The sequence below is a fragment of the Phyllobates terribilis genome, unplaced genomic scaffold (genome assembly GCF_046119375.1).
Source record: "Phyllobates terribilis strain yellow unplaced genomic scaffold, ASM4611937v1 Scaffold_7401__1_contigs__length_37888, whole genome shotgun sequence".
Lineage (NCBI taxonomy): Eukaryota > Metazoa > Chordata > Amphibia > Anura > Dendrobatidae > Phyllobates > Phyllobates terribilis.
In genome coordinates, this window is record NW_027370142.1 from 11,450 (window position 1) to 37,691 (window position 26,242).

The 26,242-nt window shown below is 34.4% G+C and overlaps 1 protein-coding gene across 1 annotated transcript; it reads left to right on the forward strand.

The window, feature by feature from the left end:
• Positions 1–622: 622 nt before the first annotated feature.
• On the forward strand, positions 623–21,270 carry LOC141251658 (uncharacterized). Its single transcript, XM_073670383.1, has 51 exons — positions 623–662; positions 755–845; positions 929–983; positions 1,073–1,204; positions 1,424–1,495; positions 2,372–2,462; positions 2,572–2,667; positions 3,234–3,312; positions 3,518–3,581; positions 4,079–4,182; positions 4,644–4,749; positions 4,947–5,036; positions 5,274–5,351; positions 5,549–5,616; positions 5,731–5,830; positions 5,914–6,028; positions 6,924–6,997; positions 7,053–7,166; positions 7,250–7,348; positions 7,438–7,512; positions 7,760–7,819; positions 7,904–7,993; positions 8,672–8,793; positions 9,622–9,751; positions 9,843–9,922; positions 10,573–10,708; positions 11,043–11,124; positions 11,854–12,002; positions 12,087–12,167; positions 12,249–12,349; positions 12,963–13,147; positions 13,247–13,356; positions 13,760–13,888; positions 13,982–14,056; positions 14,680–14,813; positions 14,948–15,020; positions 15,126–15,257; positions 15,792–15,967; positions 16,174–16,296; positions 16,408–16,468; positions 16,558–16,653; positions 16,814–16,914; positions 18,111–18,216; positions 18,474–18,587; positions 18,678–18,752; positions 19,229–19,327; positions 19,415–19,486; positions 19,573–19,658; positions 20,100–20,193; positions 20,931–21,038; positions 21,112–21,270. The coding sequence occupies exons 1-51, from the start codon at positions 623–625 to the stop codon at positions 21,268–21,270; spliced, it is 5,082 nt and encodes a 1,693-aa protein (XP_073526484.1).
• Positions 21,271–26,242: the final 4,972 nt, after the last annotated feature.

Here is a 26,242-nt window from a genome sequence, read left to right on the forward strand (position 1 = left end):
ATGCCATTGTAATCTCATTTTCACATTTAGGGTCTGTCGGTAGAATCATTTATAATGGCATTACTATTTATTTGGAGAAAATGGGTTTGTAAATCCATATTATAATGTCATTTTTCTAGAAAATACTTCTACTTTTTTTAATATAGTACGAAGTAATAAAATCTCTTTTTTTAGGTAATTCTATTATAATTGAAAATGTGTAAGACAAAAAAATTCTTAGCACTACTAAAGTAATAAAATAAATGTGTTTTTTCCTCTTGAATGATATGATCTCATTCATTTTCGGTTGGAAATAAAGCGGGAAAGGCAAAGAAAAAACGGAAAAAAGAGAATAGCAAATGATGACGTGGATATGCTAAAATGCGCCAGAAATCCAGAGTAGTATGTAAAGTTGGCAAGGACCGTTAGATGGATCATGGAAGCCCAAAAGCACATGCATAGTAATTACCAAATTTCTCTTATAAAATCTGTGTAATTTCCCCTTCCTGTTATTTAGTTCACTTATATAATATGTGAAAATCCCTTAAAAAAATATAATATGTGAAAATGAAAAAAATTCTTATATAAATCTTCCACTACCTTCCTATATACTCTTTTCTTAGATCTTCTTCCCCGAATAAACATGGCTTCTTCGAGCTCCGGAAGCTCGCTACCGGCTCCAGGTAAACCTCGTTTTCTCCCTTATACAATCCAAATTGCCGATTTTCTGGTTTTGTAATCGCCAGTTCTCTGATCGGATTTTTCTTTTATACAGAAGCCGTGCAGGTTTTAGTGTCGTTGCTCTCCGATGATTCTCCGACCGTCAGGGAAGCTTCCATCGCTTCTCTCAAGGAGATTGCAGCTTTGTGAGTACTCAATTTGTTTCTGCCGTGGCTCGTTCTCATTTGTAATGCGAAATTAGGTCGTTCAGCTAATGTCAATTGTGCAGGAATCATCTTCTGGTTCTCGATTGTTGCTATGCTGTATCACGTGGTGGTCGTCGGGTGATGCTTTGCTCATTTATTTTGAGGATTTTGTTTTGTGTTTTTTATCTGAATTGGAGTTTGATTGCTGTTTTTTCCCTTGATTACAGAGGTTTGGTAATATAGCCTTGCTATTCCAAGTGATGGCTTATGGTGTTGGTGCATTGAAGAAAGAAGATGTTGACCCTGCTTTCATGGCTAAACTTGGCAAAATTGCCACTTCTGAAATGATATCATCCAAGGTTAGTTGCTGTAAACTGCTTTTGTATAAGTTAGATTTTTGTTTGAATATCTTCCTTCGAGTTCTTGAAAAAAATAGCACCACTCCAACTGCCAATTTGACCTGCCTTGGGGTTTCAGAGTGCAATCTAGAAAGTTACAACCTTTCACCTGCTATTATTTTGGGTAAAAGATAAATTGTTTTCGTGCTGTAAGTCCCTCTTTTCTTTTTCAAATGATAGGACCTTAACGCTGACTGGCAAAAGGCAGCTTCTGGGTTACTTGTTGCAATAGGATCACATTTACCTGATCTGGTAAGTGATTTCTTCGGTTGCTGTTGGTAATTGCTGTTTTGTATTTGTAGCAGGATACAGACATGCATGGAGTTTTATGAAAATTTCAGACAAATGATTTTGTAGTCTAAAGGGAAGAAGATAAGTGGCGAACTGAGATGGATTCTTAGGGGCCTATATGCCCCTTATCAAACCAAATTAAAATTAACCGACGTTGAAAATAAATAATGCTCTGAATAAAACTTAAAGCTAACAATTACTGAATCTAACTAGGGTTCAATCTTTGTCCCTGAAATTACTAAATTATATCTCACCTAACCTATTGATGTAGTCAGCTTGTTGTTCCTCGGTGTCAATCTTTTAGGTAACAAGCTTCAGAGTTCTTCATCTAATTGGTGTCTATGGCCACAATATAGCAATTAGTTTATCAATACTCCTTTTCCATGTGAATTATGAAACTGATGCACTAATATTTAAGATTCCCTAATACGATACTGAATTTAGTAAACAGTTTTTCTAACATGTTCCCTAGGGGCAAAGGTTGAGGTCTAGATTAGGAAAGATTTTCTTGATTTTAATGGTGGAATAAATAAGTTATCGTTGTGATGGATTAATTATTTTCCTTTTGAGGATTTTAGTTTCTAAAATAAGGTTTCCTATCATGTGCATTAAGTTCACACGTTGGAAAAACCGTCTAGTAAATAATATCAAGAGCAGTTTATTGGATAGTGAATTAGTTTTATAATTTCTAGTACCATCATCTGAATTCTAAACTACATCATTAATTGTGGAGCCACACATGCGTAGAAGTATACTTCACTGTGTCATCAGTGGATTACTTGCATAGGTCACCATTCTTGTAAATTTGCTATTCTATGGATTCTTTTGATATGGCAGATGATGGAAGAGATATTTCTCTACATGTCTGCATCGAGTTCAGCCTTACCAGCTATGGTCCAGATACTTGCAAGTTTTGCTTCTGCTGATCGTGAGTCAGTGTGCTTCAGTTTTGTTTATTGCTAGGTCTAAATTTTTTTTGTTTGTTTGCATCTCATCCCCCCTTACTTTAACTAAAGTGTTTATGTTTTGGTCTCAAGCGTTGCAGTTCACTCCTAGACTTAAAGCTATACTTTCACGAGTATTGCCAATTATAGGGAATGTCCGAGATGTCCACAGGCCAATATTTGCTAATGGTATGATTACATTTATCGTGCAAGCAATTTTTTTTGTTGTTCTGTGCTTAAAAGAAAATGGATGTCAGTTCTCTTGACCACAATATGTAATGAATGCTTTTTCCACTTTACCACTGTAATAGATACTTCAACTTTTCATTGTTATAATCACTATTTCTGTCAGTCTGTTTTGGCTGGACTATTTCTTCATGAATATTTTTTGTAGAGTGTTTTGGAAAGTCTGCGTTGTTTATAGTTAATAGATAGAGATTTTTCAGGCCAATGCAGACAGACTTTCCCAAATGACATGTCTCAAATCTGTCCCAAGATTTAGATCAGTGGTTAGGAATCTGCCATTTTTTATGGTTCAGCTAATAATATGTTTCTTTTACTAGACCGTGTTTCTCAAAACAAAGATCATTTAGATACATAATTGGAAAAATTGAAGCATTGTATTTCTCATAGTGAATTAGAAGCTCGTGGATTATACATTTTTAATCTTCACAAAGTACAATTTTTTCTTGTCATCTCTTATAAATAACTGTAGTACTGATTTCTTAGTTCTTGATGTCTTTGCTCTGTTCCAGCTTTGAAGTGCTGGTGCCAGGCTATTTGGCAGTATGGAACGGAGTTCCCATCACATTCTGGACTAGACGGAGATGTCATGTGAGATCATCATTGGCTGTATACTTTTAAAATCATGTCATTTTTGGGTTATTTGTGTCTACTACTGAAACTTATGGGAGCATTGATTTCAGTAGCTTAAATTTTAAAGTTCTCACAGTATACCCACAAATAAAATTGTTTATGAAGTAGCCTTTCTCATAATTTATTTGACAGTGTTGTCTGAAAAGTGTTTTTTCTAGCGCAGGTCATTTCTAAATTCCGCCTTTGAACTTCTATTGCGGGCCTGGGCAGCTTCAAGGGATTTGAAGGTCTGATACCGTATCTTGCTTAATTTGACTGATGAATTGTGTTGTTCGCTTCTTCTTGAATAATGATCTACTTCGGTTCTACTTGTTTTAATGATACCTCCAACCTGTGGTTAAAGAGACTATTGGATGGTTTGTATTTACGGAAATTTGTATAAAGATTGTAGAAAGCACAGATAATATCAGATACAACGGATTAGTGGATTGCGTGATTTGTTAGACTAAAAGAAAAAAAAAGCACTAATTTTAGCAGTCAGGTGGGTATTCATAACGGTAACATACTGTACCAGGCATGGAGTACGAGTGCATAACAGAGACTTGAAATTGATTGAGCTATTCTTCTTTATTGGATTTATTTCTGTAAAATATTTGTCCTGTTGTTATATTTCATAATTGAATTTTAATAATGTGTAATATTAAATGAATGCAAGACTGAAACTTGGGTGAGTCTTGTTATCTAGATATTGCTTAATTATTTACTTTGAATTGTCTCTCAATAGGTGAGAATATCCACAGTTGAAGCATTGGGTCAGATGGTTGGCCTTATAACCCGTGCACAACTTAAGGCAGCTTTACCTAGACTTGTCCCGACTATATTGGAATTGTAAGATCCATCTTTCTTTGGAGTATGGTTTTGTACCAATTTATCGTTATATCTTAGATATCTATCCTTTTAATAATCTTTTGCTTGTTCAAAGTTTCTTCCGGTGACTATAAAATGGGGATCCAGGGTAATGTATACAGAGAAATCACAAGAAAGGAATCAGGATTTTTTAACAAAATGAGATTTTTTAAACGAAATGGGAACTGATTTTCTACTGTATTCAAGTCCTATATAATGTTCATTCATTGTAACTACATGATTGCTTACAATGCTTGGTTTTCGTCAAAAGTATGGACCTTTTCTACCTTCTACTCATAGAAATGTATTAGGAATGCATTATGCACTTTTTAGAGATGAGGATTTGGTATTAGCCTAATTATTTTTATTTTTTTTTGTAAAACTTCAACAAACTAATCAGCCTCTGAGGATCCAGAGTGTAACATTCCACACTGTTTTTATAGGTATAAGAAAGGTCAGGATATTGCCTTTGTTGCTACATGTAGTCTCCATAATCTCCTTAATGCCTCATTGATGTCAGAAAGTGGTCCTCCTTTGTTTGACTTTGAGGTATTGTAGTCTTTTTTTAGATAATGAATATTGTTCTTGTACTTCACACCTACAATGTAATAAGTGTGGTTTGTCACTTTTTCCATTTCTTGTTTCTTGTAAAAGATAATTTGTGAGTAAGAAAACGAAATTCGGTATTGCATGAGATGTACATATGTAACCATACAGCTGACAGCGTCCTTTCATATGTATGTCAGGACCTTACTGTTATCCTCTCAACGCTTCTTCCAGTGGTTTACATCCACAATGACAGCAAAGAGCAGCCAAAATTTTCAGTTGGATTAAAGGTCTGATATTATAATTGCCAGATCATCAACTTCGCAGGCATATTTTTCCTCATTAAGCTGGTCCCCACCCTACCTTCACTCGTGGAGGAGTGGGGTTTTGCATGCATGATAATTAAATGTTTGCACAGTTTAGCTAGGCATTTGGGATACACCGACTTATTTATTTGGATATACCTCCTCCTTCTCAGGATATAACGGTTTATTTTCCCTAATATTTGGATAATGTGATGATGACAGACATACAATGAAGTTCAACATTGCTTTTTGACGGTTGGGTTGGTATATCCTGAAGATTTATTTGTATTTCTTCTTAATGTAAGTACCTGTAGTTCTATGCTTCTTATCTTGTACATACAATTATAGAAAGAGGATAATCTTGTCCTGTGGTTATGGTTCTTCCAACTTAGAACTGATATATAGATTAACCGTCTTTGTTTTACACCTCTAATTCAAACTTCTTATTTACAGAATTTTTTTCTTGACACCTTATTTTGTATCCATTTCCTTGCCAGAAATGCAGATTGAAGGAAGAACCTTTAACTTTTGGTGCCCTATGTGTGCTAAAACATCTATTACCAAGGTAATTATTTAGTGGAAATGTAAAAAGGGTGTTGGCAACTAACCTTTCCTTACTCTTTCCAAATTTTTTTTCACACCCACTTCATCTGATTCTCCGGGTGTTTTTTTGTTTAAGATTAGCTGAAGCTTGGCATGGAAAAAGACCTTTACTGGTTGACACAGCAAAGCTTTTGCTGGATGAACAAAATTTAGGGATTCGCAAGGCTCTGTCTGAGGTATATTTCATTTGAAACTACCTTTTCTGTTCCTGTTAAAAGAATCTTGTACTTGTAATTAACTGTTGTAACCATCGTGCTAGTTGACTGTTGTAATGGCTTCGCATTGTTACTTGGTTGGTGCTTCGGGAGAATTGTTTGTAGAATACCTGGTCCGCCATTGTGCTTTGTCTGATGAAGAGAATTCTCAACTAGAGAGCTCAAAGAACTTTTCACGATCAGGGAGCAATTACTATCCTTTCGCCCATCAGAAATATGAGGTTCAAATCTGCCTTACCAATTTTGTATTGCTGACATGACATGACAATCAATCAATTAATTAATCAAATCCATATACTAAATCTGAAATTCTCTTTCCTACTTGTCCATCATCTAGATGTGCCACATCACCATATAATTTATTACACTTAGTTATCTACTCTTCAAATTTGTTCCTAATTACTCTTCCCTAAATCTCAAATCTTTAAATAAAAAATACTATATATGCCAAGATATATCTACCTTAATTATATTCATCAGATTTTTTAATTATAGTGTATTTCATATAACATTTACTTTTATCTTAATCTTTTTTATAGAACGGCATCATTAATTTTTAATTATCAATTTTCTTAGCCAAACTTTTTATCATCCACTCCCTCCTTCTAGAAATATATGTCGTTCTAGGACCAGTAATTTGTCTAAAAATATGTCATTTTTGGTATTTTCATCTAGTTTTGCATAATTTGTCCTCAATTATCAATGTATTAGTAATTACCAAAGATAAAATGAGCATTTTTGGCAAATAAGAAGGGGGGTAATTTGGTCTTGTTTTGACCAACCTTAATTTTTGTTCTAAGATATATTCTTAGACGGAGGGAGTATAGTTTTTGGTATTTAAGATCATATATATTATCCTTAAATATATAGTCTATATTTGCACCATTACCATGCAAGGAACGAGTACATATACTAGTACATTTCTAAACTTCTATGCTCTCTGTTAATTTGTACCTGAGGATGTTGTAATTAATATTAATTTGCAGTTGTTTTCTGTTTTTAACTGATGTTTGTTGACTTGGGTCTCTTTGCTCTCAGGTGAAGATTGGCACAGTTAGTCTTGCAGAAGTGAGATCAATTTGCCAAAAGGGTCTACTTCTGGTGACCATCACTATCCCTGAGATGGAGGTATAGAGACTTGAATTCTTGATAATAATTGATATAATTTGTAAGCCACTTCTAGTTTGCTGAATTAGCTCACAGAAAATGCTCCATTATTTCTAATTGGCAGTACATTCTGTGGCCTTTCTTGCTAAAGATGATTCTACCCAGAACTTATACAGGTGCAATTGCCACGGTATAGCTTCCCTTCCTTTCTTGTTTTGCCTTTTTTGCTTCCCCATTAATCGGTTTCCTGATTACATTTCACAATACTGGTAGGTTTGCAGATGCATTTCAGAGTTGTGTAGACGCGGGTCTTCTAGTAATACCATGATGCTTAGTGAGTGTAAAGCTCGAGGGGATATACCAAGCCCAGAGGTAAAAATCTGCACTTTATGGCATCATTTTACTTTAAATCTATGTGCGCTTTAAGATTTGATTTGGAGGATTTATTCAATAAATTTCAGGAACTTTTTGCTCGGTTGGTGGTGCTCTTACACAATCCCCTTGCAGGGGATCAACGAGCGACACATATTTTGACAGTATGTTTATATTTGATCCAATTATAGGGAAGTTTTTTTATGTAAAAGGGATGAAAAACTGAAACACTGGTGTGTAATATGGTTTTTGGTGTTCAGTAGGTTGAAATATATGTTAATTCGTGCTTTTACTAGCAGTCCTCTCCTCAGATGCACTTTTTTATGATTTCTCAGTTTTTCCTTTTTAGTTGCAATTTACTAAAAAAAAGGGATTACAGGTATCTGTTTTTCATATTTTTATATTTTGCAGGTTCTGTATTTCTTGGCACCGATGTTCCCTAGAAATGTCAGCCTGTTTTGGCAAGATGAGGTATATGGAATGACTTTTTGGCTGACAATGTGAAGAAACATTCTTCATGAAACCTAATTTTATTCCTTATTTTGGAAGCTATAGATTCCAAAAATGAAGGCTTATGTAAGTGATACAGATGATTTGAAGCAAGATACTTCTTGTCATGATACCTGGGATGACATGATTATTAGTGTAAGTGGATTTTACAACCACTTCGTTTCAGATATTTATTTCCTGTAATTGCTTACACTGCTACCTAATGAAAATTATTTCAGCATTAAAACATTTATTAAATGCAGAGATTTTTGTCAAGGAAAAAAATAAGAATATTTTTTCCTTCCTAAAGTGTGTACTTTAGTCTAGGTCAGTGCTAAAGCTGCTGTCCATTTCCTTGAAGTATGTTTTATAGTGTCTGCATGTGTCTTGCATATCTTAGATAACTTCTTTCACTTTTAATATGAGATATTGGAGAGAACGCAATACTTTGTAGCGTTAATCTAAAAGTGCAAAAATAGATTGTATATCCCTATATAATATATACCTGGATTGAGCGTTTGTTAAAAATACTTTCCTTTTATTTTATTATTCCCCCCCCTATATTTTCTTCATGGTCACAGGAACCTTATAGAGAGGTTGTAATCTCTTCATCTTTATTATACTTGTGAGTTGTCCATTCCTCTCCATATTGTCCTTCAAAGTAATTTAGTATGGTTAATTGAGTGAAGTGAATTATAAAATATTCTCTACAGATAGTATGGAGGGAAGGGGGACAATTAGTTTTTTTGAATTAGCAAAAAAAGTCATAATGGGAAAAAGAAGACTAAATAGAAATGGTCTATAATTCCTATTTTAATCCTGCTGTTCTTGCAGTTTCTTGCTGAATCGTTGGATATAATGCAAGAGCCTCAGTGGGTTATCTCCCTGGGAAATGCTTTTTGTAGGCAATATGATCTCTATACTCCTGATGATGAGCATTCTGCACTGCTTCACAGGTAAACTATGTCACGAATCCAATTTTTGCAATTACAGTTGTTGAAGGACAAGAAATATTCTTAAACTAATATAGCCTTTGGATGGCTGAAACTGATTCATTTCTGTTGTCTTCTCAATCCCTTTCATGGTTTTCTTTTCTAGTGCAGAAACTAGTTACACCATGATGAGCATTTTTGCTGTCTCTGAATATGAAGCTTGAAATATGTTGCAGGGACAGAATGGAACATAGTTATTCATATGATCATATCTGATAGCTTTTGAAAGAGAATTTTAGATGATAAAATCCAATCTAGAACTACTTACAAGATAAGGGTTACATAAAGGGGATCTGGAAAAGAGGAAAGAAGCTTACTCAAGAAGCTAGGAGTAAAAAGTAGAGAAGTGTACAGCCAGCTGTAGACTACATATAGATTACCTAAAAGAAAATTAAAAACAACTTATATTTTATATACAAATTAACAGTTCAACAATATCTACATATTTTCTCCATTGCAACTGAACTTCCCAGAAAAGAAATGTATTTCTGCACCTCTTTCATATGGCATCATATCCAAATAAATTGATGAGGATTTATATTATGGTAGAGGAGAATTGCGTCTTCATATGTGAAGTGGAGCTATAGAAGCCGATCTTGTTTAAGATATTCTTCATTTGGTTCCATATTCAGAATCTCATGTGCATTGTTACTTAGGACAGTGTCTAAAAATTAATTCGCCCGTTTGACATCACTGCTCTTTGGTAATATAATTTCTCGGAAAGGTGTATATATATTTGTGGGAGTTTGAATTTCACTAACATAGAATTACTCCTACTTCCTATTGTGGCAGGTGTTTGGGAGTGCTTCTGCAAAAAGTTGATGACAGGATATATGTTTGCGATAAGATTAATTTAATGTATAAACAGGCCAACATTGCAATTCCAACAAATAGGCTTGGTTTAGCAAAGGCCATAGGTCTGGTATGTGATTGAAATGTAATTATAAATAGCTTTATCGTGCTTTTCATATTTTGTTTAACTATTTACCTCTGAAGCTTCTACTGTTCTCCAGGTTTCAGCAGCTCATCTGGATACGGTATTGGAAAAGCTGAAGGATATTCTTGATAATGTTGGGCAAACTTTCCTCCAAAGGTGAATAAGTTCTTTTGCCTGTTGTTTGACAATGGGTATCCTATTTATGTATTGTTTTACCAATCCCATTGTGCAAGGTGAAAGAGAAGTTTTAGGTCATGTGCAATTTCATTTTCCAAGTTTACATTATTGGTTTATGACTGATTGACAGGCTTTTCCTTGAGGCTATTGTTTCCCTAAGCCAAATGTTTTTTATACATAAAAAAGACAGCTTCTCTAAATATCTATTTCGGACAATAAATCTGTTGCCAAAAGGAAATATAAGAAGGGTATAAAAATTGTAGTAAATGAGGTAGAATCAAACATCTTTTAAAGCAAAAGATGAAGGATGGCCACAAACTTTTCACATGAGAATAGCTGTTTCTTAATGATGTATTTTTTTCCTGGGGTATTTTCTGGTAAAAATTCTTCATTCTAAAAAACCAAAGATATCGTATCTGGTTTAGTGTCTTCCTCTCCCTTCTTAATAAATCCCAGTAGTTTCTAATTCTTGTTTCTCACCATGTTTGCAAGTGGTTAGTGATTAGAATTCTCTATAAATTATGCTCTTGTAATGAACATTGACCCAGTTCTACTGTAGATTATTTTCAGTTATTTATTGTAAATATTTCTATTGATACAAATAGTAAAAATGACCAGCTTTCTTGCAGATTCCTCTTCTTTTTCACTGACAAAAATAAAATGGAGGATTCTGATGATATTCATGCTGCTTTAGCCTTAATGTACGGATATGCTGCAAAGTATGCTCCATCAACAGTTATTGAAGCTAGAATTAATGCTCTTGTGGTAAGAAGTTGGTTTTAATGCAGAAACACTCTAGGTTACTACTTAGGCGTAGCTTAGTGGTGTTGTGTTTTCATTTCTTCTCTCACAATGACAGTTGTAATATTGGAAGTCCTAAAAGCCAGTATATGAATGCCTTTTTAAGGTTAACCGAACTTTTCTACAAGTCTGAAGATATTTTATGGAAACAAATTTATACTGACTTATGAAGTTCAAAGATCACTAAAAAGGTTATAATAAATATATAAAGACATCATAGAAAATGTATCTGATCACTGGCCCTAGTTTTTCTTTTGCAATTTATATGAGTTTTTTATACTTCCATGTTATGCCTTAGGGAACGAACATGTTGTCACGTCTTCTACACGTACGTCATCCTACAGCAAAGCAGGCTGTTATAACCGCTATTGATTTACTAGGTAAGTGGTTAATCCATCTTTTATTTTCTGTGAAGCATTGTCTTAACACTCTTGACGATTTGAAGTGTGTTTTTTCATAACTACATTATTCCTGCAATTCTGCATGTCTGAAATGGCTGATGCAAGCCCACATACTTGTTAATAAACAATTTAATATATTTTAAAAAATAATTTATATAAATGAATATTATTTATGTATATAGGTATGAAAATGCTTAAAACGTAATTTTATTTGATTTTGCTCAATTTAATCATAAAATTCACTATTTTAGTTTTTTTCTAGATTTATATTTAAATTTTCAAAATTAGACGAAAGTACCATTATAATGAAAAATATTGTTCATTTTGTACAACTTTTGATCTACTGAAGCAAAATATTCTGGTCAGGTATAGAATTTGTTTATTCACATAAACGCAGAGAGATTAATGCAGAATTTTAATCTGATATGCTTTTGATATTACAAATTTTGCGCGATACTGAAAATATTTAACATATTTCGTATGGTGCACGCGGGTGTTTTAAGAGAAGTAAAAAATGTCCACTTGATATCCTTAATATTAACGAAACATAAATTTTAGCCCCCGGTAACCAAAAATCATGGATACACCTCTGACTGTCTGCATGGTCAAATTACACACTGTGTGTAGAAGAATGCTGTTTATTTACTATTAGCTGAATGTTAAATGTTATATGTTATGGGTGATAATATTGACTGTATTCTTATGCAGGTAGGGCTGTCATTAATGCTTCAGAGAGTGGTGCATCTTTTCCTCTCAAAAAAAGAGATATGCTACTTGACTATATTTTGACTTTGATGGGTCGTGACGATGATGATGATGGTTTTGCTGACTCTAGTCTTGAGCTCTTGCGTACGCAGGTTGTGATATCATTCTTAACTATCAAAACTCAACATCGCCTGTCTTATAATCTTGTCATTTAACATGTAAGTTAATTTCTATAGGCACTTGCTTTGAGTGCCTGCACTACTCTAGTTTCAGTGGAGCCAAAACTAACGATGGAAACAAGAAACCTTGTTCTAAAGGTAAGTAGATTTAGTAATGCATGTTAGTTTGTAGTGTTTTTATCTGTGAATATTGTTTTGTTGATATTTGTGAATTGGCAGGCCACTTTGGGCTTTTTTGCTGTCCCAAATGAACCATCTGAGGTTATCAATCCCCTCATAGATAATCTCATTGCTCTTCTGTGTAGAATTCTTCTCACAAGGTATACATGTTATTCTTGAAATCTCGATGTAGTATCCTTGCATGTGCACTGCAACCTTATCTTGATTCAAAAATGAAGTACACTTGTACTTTCTAGCTGGCTGTTGGCTTACATTCTGAAAATGTTTGAATTTATGATACATTTAGATTAATACTTCCACTGCCTTGGAACACTATACTTAGATCCTTCAACAATGAGGCCATGATCTTCTAGATTATAAAAATCCAAAAACATTTTCACCTCTTTAGTACATATAAAAGTATACTACCTCTGTTCTCTAAAGATTACCATTTTAGCGTTCAATTTTTTTTTTCACAAATGTTTGTCATTATAGGTTTTCAAGGCAACTTATCACATAAAAATCATGAAACTCGTACTTTGGTTGTATTGACTTTTTTCTCTCTATCTATTGAGTGTTAAATTTAAGAAAAAACTTGACTTTCAAGACACATTAATATTTATCTTAATATATGTGAAAAATGCTAGAATGACAATCTTGAGAGAACGGATGAGTAATGTTTTTTAATAATCAGATCAACGCTGTTTCTACATTTATTGAACGTGTACAATGAGCATTATCTCTTACTGACCATCACATTTGTTTATTGATTAGTGGAGAGGATGGTAAAAGTCGTTCAGAACAGTTACTGCATATATTGAGACAAGTTGATCAGTTTGTTTGTTCACCTGTCGAATATCAGAGGACTAGAGGCTGTCTAGCAGTCTACGAAATGCTCGTGAAATTTCGCATGCTTTGTGTTGATCGTGGCTTGCACGGCAACTTTTCAAACCTAACAAGTATTTTATGCTTCACTACTTTTTTTCCACTGCTTCAAACCCAAGAAGTATACTTATTATACTAATAATTTTGTTTAACTTAAAAATTCTGATTTGCAGATGCTTTTATGTTACCTAGTCGAGATGCCTTGGTTCTTGGAGAAAGAGTTATCTTTTATCTTCCACGCTGTGCAGATACTAATTCTGAAGTCAGAAAACTTTCTGCACAGGTAATTTATTAGTTTTGTAGTTCTGATCAATTGTTAGTTCTTAGGCATGTTCCCGCTTCCTCCAAGTTGCTTTCCATTATCCATATTAATTATTTTGTTTTAGGAGTTAGTTATGCTTCATCTCTATAATAGGAGGACTAACTCCTACTTGCACTCAGAAGATAGAAGAATGAAACTATGAAAATAGAGATTCTCTATCAATTTACTAATTTTAGATCCTGACAAATTAGTAGTTCCTTAGGGGGGTAGATCCTGACTTTAAGTGGTTTCTATCAGCCGCTGTCGGAAAATTTTCTCTATAGTTTAGCAGTGTCTTGCAAAAATATGTTGTGTTTTTGGTAGTAACTTTTTATTATATGTATAAAAATGCATTAAATTGTGTTTTTTATTATTTCCCTTACAGATTCTAGATCTATTCTTCAGCATCTCTCTTTCTCTCCCAAGGCCTGGAAATTCTGGTGCAGTATTTGATGTTGAACTCTCCTATAGAGCTTTGTCCTCTCTTGAGGATGTTATAGCTATCTTAAAAAGAGTGAGTTATTCTGCTCACTTGTTGTTTTCGCTCTACTAAAATGTAGGAGTGGAATAAGTATCTTAATTCATTCCTTTCAATTGTGATATGCAGGATGCTTCAATTGACCCGTCTGAAGTCTTTAATAGGGTTGTATCTTCTGTTTGTACATTACTGACCAGGGATGAGGCAAGTATCTCAATGCCACTATCGATAGATCCTCGTTAAAAATTTACAGTTTGGTATTTATACGCTGATCTCTTGGGAACAAGGTTGGGTCTAGACTAGGTTACCATGCAAGAAAAAATTATTTTGTACTAGTAGCTCTTGTGCTCAGATTCATTTTTAAGTCAAAATCTACTTTTTCATTGCTTGGCAAATGCTGTAGCGTGACCTCTTTATAGAATCTACAATATAAGGAGAAATAAGGCATCTTGGGGTTAGTAAATTATTAATGCTTCCAACACTTACATTTACTGTAGGGAAAGAACAATCTCTTCCAAAAAAATTCCTATAATTTTAATCTATTCAGACTTCATCATTTCTAAGCATTCAATAATGACTTGCTTTCTTCCAGACCCCGGATTGTGCACATTATGGGCTAGAGTTGAGTATTACCTATGGTCTTTCTTCTCTTAGCCGAGAAATGCTTTATTTTATATGTTGTAGTCGAGACCTACTTGTAAATTCTTTATCATCAAACAAGCATTTTACAGATAAATTAAAAATCATGCCTACTTCCATGTTTTGCTTGCATTTACCAATTTTCTCAAACACTAAATGTTGGTATCTGTGTTTGGTTTCCCTTTCAGCTTGTTGCTGCATTAAGTGGTTGCACTTCAGCTGTATGTGATAAGATCAAGCAATCAGCAGAAGGTGCTATTCAAGCAATCACTGAGTTTGTGACGAAAAGGGGTTCTGAGCTGAACGAGTCTGATGTTTCAAGGTTGATATTATATTCATTTCTAATGCCTCACCTTTTTCATTTTAACCTTAACAGCTTATTTCTGATTCTTTTCATGATAAAAACATGACTTTATATTTTGTTAATCAATACATATTTTTATCTTTTTTCGACAGGGCTACTCAGTCTTTGCTATCATCAGTAGCTCATGTAACAGAGAAGTACTTGCGTCAGGAAACACTGCATTCTGTATCTTTTTTTCTATAAAATATTTCCGTTTTCTTCCTTTGAGGTAAAAGTATCTGGACATGACAGATTCGCATATTTTAAATGAATGCCCTTGACATTATGAAGATATGTGCTCTAGCGGAAAACACAAACTCAAAAACTGTGTTTAATGAAGTATTGGCTACTGCGGGAAGAGATATTGTCACAAAGGACATATCCAGATTACGAGGTGGTTGGCCAATGCAAGATGCATTTTATGTAAGTAATGATGGCCTTAAGTAGAATAATTTTATTTTGATAGGAGAATGAAATTAGATGCATTTTCGTATGAGCTTGAAGCTGCACTTAAAAAGTGCCTTCCTCTTTACAATGAACGTTTCAACTCAAATTTGAGACATGACATGTTGTTGATGTCTTTAACTGCTATGAATTTCTGAGAAGTAGTTGAGTTGGTGAAGGATACTGGAGAAAGTGAACTGTTGCACTCTAGCTATATCATTGTTCTTTGTTTTTCAACTTATACATTAAAATTCTTTAACTGCTATGAATTTCTGAGAAGTATTTGAGTTGGTGAAGGATACTGGAGAAAGTGAACTGTTGCACTCTAGCTATATCATTGTTCTTTGTTTTTCAACTTATACATTGAAATTCTTTGATGGTAACTCAAATTTGTTGGAGTACTTACTGTCAGTTGTTTATAGCATTATGCTTGTCCACAGGGAACAATATCTACAGTTTTTGTTTTGCTTGCTTGTGGATATTAATTCTTACGTCACCATGGCTGTCTTACAGGCTTTTGCTCAACACACAGTGCTTTCACTGCTGTTCTTGGAACATGTAGTATCAGTCCTTAACCAAACACCTATTAGAAAAAGTAATGCGGACAAATCAGATAGCTCAAATCATGATCTTCGCGGTGATCATGATATTGTTCAAGCTGCTATTTTTGCTCTTACTGCCTTCTTCAGGTTCCATTTCTTCCTTTCTTTCTTCTTTTAATGTTCCAAATAATTGCTGCATTAAATATAAGGTCTTTGTAGCTTCTTCAGTAAGCTTCTTCCTTTTTTCCAGATCTTTGCTCTTATATGTAACTCATCTCTTCTAAATTAATCTAGATTGAATTTTATCATCTAGAATTCTCTCTCAAAACCTATCATTTTGTCTTCTTTTGCAGGGGCGGAGGAAAAACTGGAAAAAAAGCAGTTGAAAACAGTTATTCTTCAGTACTTTCTGCACTTATCCTACAATTGGGTTGTTGTCATGGTCTGGCTAGCTGTGGCCAGCATGAACCCCTAAGGTAAAGACCTTAAGGATAATGTCCTTAACCTTTGATATTGTTATCAGTTGCTTTAATCCGAAACAGTAGTACTAATTCCTGTTCTAAATGTATCACCTCTATTATTTGTAGGGCTCTTTTAATTGCATTTCAGGCCTTTTGTGAATGTGTGGGGGATCTTGAGATGGGAAAGGTTGGAAATATTTACTATATTTATTATTTTTGTAATATTTATGTTCTTTCTACAGTTTTAGTTGAATTTTGTAACTATATCCCTTTCAGATTTTAGTAAGAGATGGCGAGCAGATTGAAAATGAAAAATGGGTCAGTCTCATTGGAGACATAGCAGGTTGTGTGTCTATTAAACGACCAAAGGAGGTAATCTGTTACTTTTTAGTAGATGGATATATGCTGCAGTATTAACAATATTAGATTGTATCTCTTATCTATTTGGTAGATTATTCAGTAATTTAGTGGGTATTATCCCTTCATTTCTATCATTATTTTAACTTTGGTTTCTTGTGTCTGCTTCATTTAGATTCCCGGTATTTGCTTAATTCTCAGCAAATCTTTGAATCAGCAAGAAGAATTCCAAAGGGAGGCAGCGGCAGCTGCATTATCAGCTTTTATTAGCTATAGGTATGCCTTCATAATATTTTCTCGAGTTATGGAAAACTTAATTTATGATTCTTTCTTTTAAGATATGTTGAATGTGGTTTATCTTTAGTTTTCTGACTGTGACTCATTGTTTATTACTATCTGGTTTGCTTACCACTTTGAGCTGTTAAATGAAGAATAAGGATCCGGTGAAAACAACCCTTATGGTGTGAAGTGCGAACTTTCTCGGGTACACATATAACACGCTAATGTTCACATATAACACGCTAATGTTCACATCTAAAGGGATAAAAAAATCACCCAGAAAACGTAAAAAAAATAAAAATAACAGTTCACCATTAATTACAAAAATGCCACCGCGTGGATTCATTAAAAAACCCATCTTTTAATCTCAGCCCTCCATTTTCTAATCTAATGGCTCAACATGCTTCGCACTTCACACCATAAGGGTTGTTTTCACCGGAACTCACCTCGTTAAATGAAAATACCAAAAAAGCTTCTCTTAAAAGAGGCAAGAAAGACAGCTTCCAATATTATACTCTTGATTTTATTAATGCTGTCACTATTATTGGAATATCAACATTAGTTCCATTTTTTTTCCACATCTCTAACTTTCTCATGTGGCTTTAAAGAATCCTCCATGTGTAGCTGGAAGAAGTCACACCGTGAAGCAATTTGGCTTGTCGTCTTTTTTCAGGAGAAATAATTTTTTGAAAGAAGTATGTTCGATAATTTGTCATTTTGGCAGATGCTGTGTCTTAGTGGAAAACAAAAATAAATCCATCTTTTTGAAAGAGCAAAGATAGTAATTGCTAAAAAGTAAAACCTTAAACACTAAGAGAATAGCTAAGCATTTTACATGATTTAAGCTCCTTTTGGTTCATGTAAATGGTTTTCTAATTAAACAATCTTCTGTCATCTTAGAACAGTATAAACATTTTACTATCTGACCAAACAGCAAACATTATAGTCCAAGGAGAAGTGCTTACCTTGCTTACATATGAAAAGATATAATTTATATGCAACCAATAAGTAGAATCAATTGCGAAAAGTGTTGTGCTTGTATTTCAGCAATAATTGCTGAACTAGTGTGATGACAATATCCAATATTGATAATTTTCTTTTTTGCATGTCAATTTGATATAATTTATTTGTTTAATGGAGAACTTATTTCCTTTAATTTCTTGTTTACTGAAACGATGATGTACTTGTTGCAGTGATGGGTATGAATCATTGTTAGAGAAGATGGTTGAAGCTTTGTGCCGCCATGTGACAGATGACTCTTCAACTGTTAGACGTCTGTGTCTCAAGGGACTTGTGCAGGTCTAATATTATTAAGTTAATATTTAAATTTGCTTAAAGATTTAATAGCAATTTTATACTAATTGAGCAATTGCTGGAGAGTATTTGTAAATCGTTTCCAATTTATTTCAGTGAAAGCCTATAATTGATATCTTCTTATGATGTTCTTCCAGTTCCATTGAAAGCCTAGGTTTGGGTCAAACATCATTGTGGGTCCAGTTTCATTGTTCAAAAGCAGGATAAGACATTCTTTTAATATTATCATAATTTTTGCGCAGATCCCTTCTGCACATATCAATCAATATACAGCACAAGTTCTTGGGGTTATATTGGCTCTACTTGAAGATTCAGATGATTCTGTTCAGCTCACTGCAGTGACATGTTTGCAAATGGTGATTTTCTACCTTTCTGCATCTCCTGTGTTGACTGACTTAGTCTTATATGCAGTACATATAATTCTAAAATATCTCATGAAATTACAGATTCTTGAGATGTCGTCCAGTGATGCTGTAGAACCGATCTTACTCAACCTGTCTGTTCGGCTCCGAAGTCTTCAAGTATACTCTGAACCTCCTTTTTGGTCATTTCCTGATTTTTAACCTGGAAAAGGATTTACAAGTTTATCCACTCAATAGATATTGGGTCATAAATTCCATATGAATCAGATTTTATAGAATTTTATTTTATAGTGTTTGGCTTAGCTAAAAAGCGTTTTCCTCGAATAGAACATAACTTAATGTCTTAGGGTTTGTTCGGCAAATCATTTATAAAGACTTTATCACAAATATATATTTATCTTTCCGTTTTCCCTTTTTCCAATCAATGATTCAAAAAATATATTTTTTTAAAAAGTAAAAAATATCTTTATAAAGACCCTGCCAAACAAACCCTTAATGTATGTACCTTGCAATAAAAGACTTAGGTGACAAGTTTTTTGAAAAGATTTGCTGGAACACTTGTCTTATCCACCTTTTTCTTAATATTCTGTTGCAAATTTAAAGAAATTTCTCACTGAAACCCCATTTGTAAACAGGTATGCATGAATTCAAAGATGCGAGCTGGTGCATTTGCAGCATTTGGATCTTTGAGCATTTTTGCTGTTGGTGATCAACGCGAAGCCTTTATTGAGCAGGTTCTTCTCGAAGTGGCAAGAATTTTTATTTTATTTTATTGCATTTTGGTAATTGAAATTCTGGCTTCCTAATTTGTAATAATGTAGGTACACATTGTGCTACCACGCTTGCTTCTTCACCTTCATGATGATGATGTTAATGTTCGTCAAGCTTGCAGGGTAATAATTGAAGTAGAAACACTCATGTTTTGTGCATAAAAACTTCTCCCTTATAAAAAATCTGACGCGGTGTATCATCTCTACAGGGAACCCTAAAACATATTGCTGCATTATTGGATCTTGAGCAAATTGTTGCCCTCTTTAGCAGCCACTATTTCAGTTCTGACCACAGGTTTGTGCTGACCACTATTTCGATCAATTATAAAGACATTTTGATTTAAAATGGCACTGTTTTGAATAAATCTGTTTGGTTCAATAAGTACTTTTATGAGAAAAAAATTCCAAGAAAATATTTTATGTACGGACTAACAACGGGAACTGGGGGAATGAGTGTACGGAGCATAATATAAGCTATTTTCATCAATAAATAAAATTTGGTAATTTGGCACGAAACTCAAAGCTTCACAACACTTTTTTATGACATTATTTACAATAACCCCATTATAAGTGCTCAGTCCAAAACAGACCCTTAGTGGTCTGGGTAATTCTACCTAGTGAGACAATTGAGTAAAAAAAGAAAATGTTGAAAAATTGAAATGCTAATAATTAGCTTTGTAATTACTTTTTTTTTTAAATAACATCATTTACTTTTTGGTTTCTGGGTCTTTTTCAGAGGTGACTATGAAGACTTCATCAGGGACCTAACTAGACATTTATCTCGGCTACTACATTCTAGGATTCAAACTTACATGGCATCCATTGTTCAGGTTTGAGTCTTTCTAATCAGTTGTCCAGCATAAAAATTTGGATTAGCTTGATATTATGATGAAGATTTGTGATCACAAAATGTGTTGCAATCTCACATCATGACTGACTGTTGGTAGCAATTTCAGACTAGGTTTTTATATTAATTCAGTATTTTTTTATTACTATTTCAGTCCTTACTTAGATGGGTATCAGTTAAGTAGTAGTCAGTTAGTGGAGGTAGTATGTGGGTTAGTGCTATTTAAGTCTAATGAGGGTCAGTTTGTGAGCATCTGAATTTTTATTAAGAATATATCAAAAACATTAGAAGGTTTTCCAGCACAATTTCTAATCGTTAGATTTTGACAATTAGTGGTTCCTTAGGTTAATATTCTGACCCTAAGGTAGTTTATCATATTCCCTTTCCGGCTTGTTTGACTGAATATAGATATTTCTTGTTTAGAATCACGCCCTATTGTAATAATCCCTTTCTGATTTAAATTAGATGTGGTAGTTGGGTTACTTAAATCATATGCTGCATTTCTTATAAAATTGCACACAAATCAAGAATAAATAATCATAATCATTACCACCTACAGCCTCTACTCTACCCATTTATATAGGGGCAAAAGTGTCAAAATAACCAAAAGGACATGTATTTCTATCCCGATGGAGTTTAAAACCAGAAGAAATCATCTGGGAAAAAAAAACTATGGTCTAAGTATTTTAAATTTTTGCTAAATGAAATTTACTAATGCAGGCATTTGATGCACCTTGGCCAATAATCCAGGCAAATGCAATATACTTCTCAAGCTGCATCCTTTCTGAAATAGAGGATAATCGTGTTTTGACTCTATATTATACCCAGGTTAGTTCTTGATCCTTAACTAAACAAATGATTAATCACCTGTTTCAGATCTAAATTAATCCAATTCTTGTAGGTTTTCACTATGTTGGTTGGAAAAATGAGCCGTTCATCAGATGCAACTGTTAGAGCGACATGTTCTACAGCTTTGGGTATGCTTCTGAAATCAGCTAATTCTCTCTCGTGGAGATCTGCTCGATTTGATCGTGATGATTCTTCTAGAAGAGGCTCTTAAGAAAAAGTTTTTTTTTTCCATCTGTAAGTAGATGTTTACTTGCTCTCATCTTGATGACCTTTGTGGTGTTGAAATAAAAATTGGTGTCTAATTTATTTGTTCTTTGTTGAGTTGATTAAGTTATGTGTGCTAGTGCTTATGACAAAGTTGTAGATTGCCCCTGTTTATGTGTACAACTATGTAAAGTACTCTTTTTGACAGTCATGAAATTCATTGTAAGTTGCTTTTTTTTCAATTTCATTAATAGAAATTCCTGTTTTATGCTTGAAAGTTTATCAGGATCAGCTAGTGCCTATTGGGAATTATAATAGTTTGCGTATCTTATATGTGTTTATGGGTGGATTTGGGATGGATACATATCGGGCCAAAAATATTTTGTTTATTTATACGGGTCGGGCGAAACCCGTTCATATTAAGTGGGATAGATATGTTAGGTAGACTTAGTTATAATGACATGATCATTAATAAAAGTTTGTTCGTTAAACTCAATTATAATGTACTTTCTAGATGTAAGTCCGTTATTTTACTTTATTTTGATAAAAGGTAAGGAGTTTGGTTAACCGATGTCTCCACATCCAGTTAAATGAGAGTCCGAAAAAATCGGGAGCCGGAACACACCGGCTAGAGAATAGTACAACAACCCATGCAAAGGAAAAATAACAAGCAACGAGAGAGAAAGACAAGAAAGAGAACACACACAATATATGAATGGAAGTGATGAATTGATCACCGTGATGTTGCCCTCATCTAAATGAGGGATCTTCAAGGACCACAACTACATGATGTTGCCCTAAGCTGTAGGGTCTTGAAGAGCCTCGAATCTAGCAAAAACATATCGGACGGTTCGAACTAAATCAAATCACCTCTCACAAAGCAAAGCCGGCACCCGAATCAAAGGAAGGTTGTCACGCGCTAAACCACTAACTAACCCTAAAAAACAAGAAAAAGTGGTAGAAAATCGAGCAAGAAAAAAAATTGGACCAAAAAGCCCAACAATCAACAAGCCCGACAAAACAAAAGGAAAACGATCCCATCCGAGGACGAAGAGCAGGAGCGAAGCTGCAAACACAATACGCACGCCCGAGGACAAAGAGTCTAGGTTGAAATTTTGCACGACGGCATGAAAGGAAAGCATCACGCCGACGGAGGTAAGGGGTCGCAGATTAGAGTATCACACTGATGAAGGTAAGGGTGAGCAAGGAGAAAAATTTGCGGGTTAGATAATTTAAAGGAAATTTTAGAGCAAGACTTTAATGGTGAAAATTGGGACTGACTATAGGTTTCAATCCATCAAACAAACTAGGAATTAGAGAAAAATGAAGTTACAAGGCAAAATGAAGTAGAAGTGGTTGTAGTAAAATCTAAAAGAAACCCTAGGCAGATTTTTTATTAAAAATAGTCAAAAGGATAAAATTGTTAGATGGTAATGAGTAAATACAACCTTATAATCAAAATCCCCATATAAATTGTACCGAATAGTTCATTGGGTGTTTTTCAAAAATTTAGGGTTTCCTTGCTAAGTTGTTAATAAGGTGTTTCCCATAAATGGGGTTTCCCTTACTAAGATTTGGTGATAGGGTGTTTTCCACATATGGCTTTCCCTTCATCAGATTTGGTAATAGAGTGTTTTTCATAAATTAGTTTTCGCATTGATGTTGTTGTTGTTGCAGATCTTATATCCCCTAAATTTGTGTCATTCATTGTATAATTTGACTTTTGCGTTTCCTTTTTCACTCTACCAATTGAACTATCTTGAAACATAGAGCTACATTTCTATATAAAAACATTGATGTCATCCCCTGGATTGTCTCCAACCTTCAATTCTCAAATGTATTTTAGTTTGTATCTCTTCCACACTCTAAAGAATAAGTACATTTTGGAGTTCGGGTTTGTTGGAGCGAAGCTCCAAGGGATAGAAGATGGCAACACCCCATCTTCTTGAGCTTGTAAACTTTCTTCATTCTTGTATGTTCTCCACAAGATTGTAAACTTTTATGTGCTTAGTATATAAAACATCTTATTTCATAGAACGAGTAGTCAACAACGCTGCCTCTCACAACCCTAATTCTGAATTGCTTGAATCAGTTGTTTTTATTTTGGAGATACTAGAGTGCACAGAAAGGGGATGAGATGGAGGAAGTCTACGGTTCCATGACCGTGTAGCTTTGGACGGGTTGTGGGTGAGGAGGCAACGGGTGAAACAAAAGTGTTAATATTTATCATACTTTTCTTGAGCAGTTACTAAAATATCAAGATTTTATTACACCTGGGATGCCTTTGTGTTGCGTCAGGAAGGATATGATATGTATGATCCAAATGGACTTTCCTTCACGATTTTGCAAAGATTGAATACAGTTGATATAGTAATTGTTCATGATATTGTATTTGTCCTGGCTAATTCAGGTATATGTGCAACATTTAGTACTTAGTGTTGAGTTATTGACTATTTTATTATAGTGTTCTCAGGAAAGATGGAAAAGGGATGGAAGGGAGGAACACTCACCCTCAATGGTATTTGTTTGCCTGATCCTCACTCACCCTCAAGCTCAAACCAAAATCATAAACACCATTCAGTTACGGGTGATCAATAGTGTTACTACCGTCAGGAAACTTCAGCGAAGAGAGATTTGTTCTAGACGTAATCTTACTTTTAGTTTGATAAACTCTAAGGGAACAATTACAAAATTTTCATTTACAAGTTGATTCTTTTTACTACCCTTTTTGGTTTTGTGTTGTTCTTTGTGTACCCATATGTCTTGTAGATAAACCTGACAATTGGGTCGGTCAGGTCGGGTTCAGGTTAGAGTGTTTCGGGTCGGCTCATTTTGGGTCAAACTTTTACCGGGTTACAACGGATCGGTTATAACGGGTTTAAAGGGAGGGGTTCGGTCTAACAACTCGGTTGATGTGGATCTCTTTTCATTTAATAATTTTTTCTTCAAAAAAAATACTTTAATTAAAAAACTATCTAGAAAGAGGCTAAATGGACTCGCTTTTTTAACTATATGCACACCGTTTGATATGCCTAAGTTGTGTAAGTTTTTTTAAACCCGTCCTGAGCCCTAACTATCTTCTTCTGAACCAAAGCAATGACCAAAATCAGTGGAGTTTGCCAGGAAAAGAAATTATCGAAAATCGACCAAAAATGACGAAACTATATCCAATATCAATGAAGTTTTCCAAAAAAATGTTAATAATAAAAAACAGGTAAGAAACGATGAAACTAGATCCAATCTCAACTGAGTTTGTCAAACCCCCCGCTAATTATCCAAAACCGACAAAAAAACGATGAATGAAGTGGTGATTGGGGCATAAAGCTTTAAATGAGTGGATAAAGTTGGTAATTTGGCAATTGAGCCTAATTACCACTTTAAGGCCCAATATTCACTCAAATAGGCATAGGTTCTCTATTTGGGCCCAATAAGGGAGTTAGAGGCCCAATACACCTTCTAGTCGATGAATGGAACAAGTATGAGTCGAGATTCCTTACCATTGTACTTAGTCAAAGACTAACACGAGAATAAGCTTCATTTGGACCAAATGGGTCTAGATTCTCTATTTGAGCCCGATAAGAGAGTTAGAAACCCAATACACCTTCTTAGTCGATGAATGAAACAAGTACGAGGCAAAAGTCCTTATCATTGTACTTAGTTAATGACTAAAAAGAGAATAAGTTTCATTTGGACCAAATGTACCTAGATTTTCTATTTGGGCCCAACAAGAGAATTAGAGACCCAATACACCTTCTTAGTCAATGAATAGAACAAGTATGAGTCGAGATTTCTTATCATTGTACATAGTCAAAGACTAATACAAGAATAAGTTCCATTTGGACCAAATGAGCTATATTCTCTAGTTGGGCCCAATACACCTTCTTAGTCGATTAATGGAACAAGTATGAGTCTGGATTTCTTATCGTTGTACTTAGTCGAACACTCATACGAGAATAAGCTTCTTTTGGACCAAATGAGTCTAGGTTCTCTATATGGGCCCAATAACGGAGTTAAAGGCCCTATACACCTTGTTAGTAGATGAATTCAACAAGTTGTTAGTAGATGAATTCAACAAGTATGAGTCTAGAGTCTTTATGATTGTACTTAATCGAAGACTAATAAGAGAACAAGCTTCATTTTGACCAAATGGGCCAAGGTTCTCTATTTGGGTCCAATATGAGAGTTAGAGGCCCAATACACCTTCTTAGTTGATGAATGGAACAAGTATGAGGTGAGATTCCTTATTGTTGTACTTGGTTAAAGACTAATACGAGAATAGGCTTCATTAAACCTAATGAGCCTAGGTTCTCTATTTGGTCCAATAAGTGAGTTAGAGGCCCAATACACCTTCTTAGTCGATGAATGGATCAAGTATGGGTCGAGATTCCTTATCATTGTACTTAGTCGAAGACTAATACGTAAATAAGCTTTATTTGGACCAAATAGGCCTAGATTCTCTATTTGGGCCCAATAAGAGACTTAGAGGCCCTACATACCTTCTTAGTCGATGAATGGAACAAGTATGATTCAAAAGTCCTTTTCATTGTACTTAGTCGATGACTAATACAAGAATAAGCTTTATTTGGACCAAATAGTCCTAGATTCTCTATTTTGGTTCCATAAGAGAGTTAGAGGCTCAATACACTTCTTAGTCAATGAATGCAACACGTATGAGTCGAGATTCCTTATCATTGTACTTAGTCAAAGAGTAATAACAGAATAGGTTTCATTTGGATCAAATGGGTTTATGTTCTATGTCTGGGCCTAATAATGGAATTTGAATTCTTTGTACTCAAATTAGTGCATTTTGACTCTTGAATCATCAAATTCCATTTCCGACTGACATAGATTCGACACTGAACATTGTAAGTCATTCTTACACTCTGTTTTCTATGTTGCTTCTGTTTTTCTATATTTCTGAATCTCTCATCAAAAGTTTTTAGAGATTATTGAATCTAAATTGTAATTCGAGTCGATAC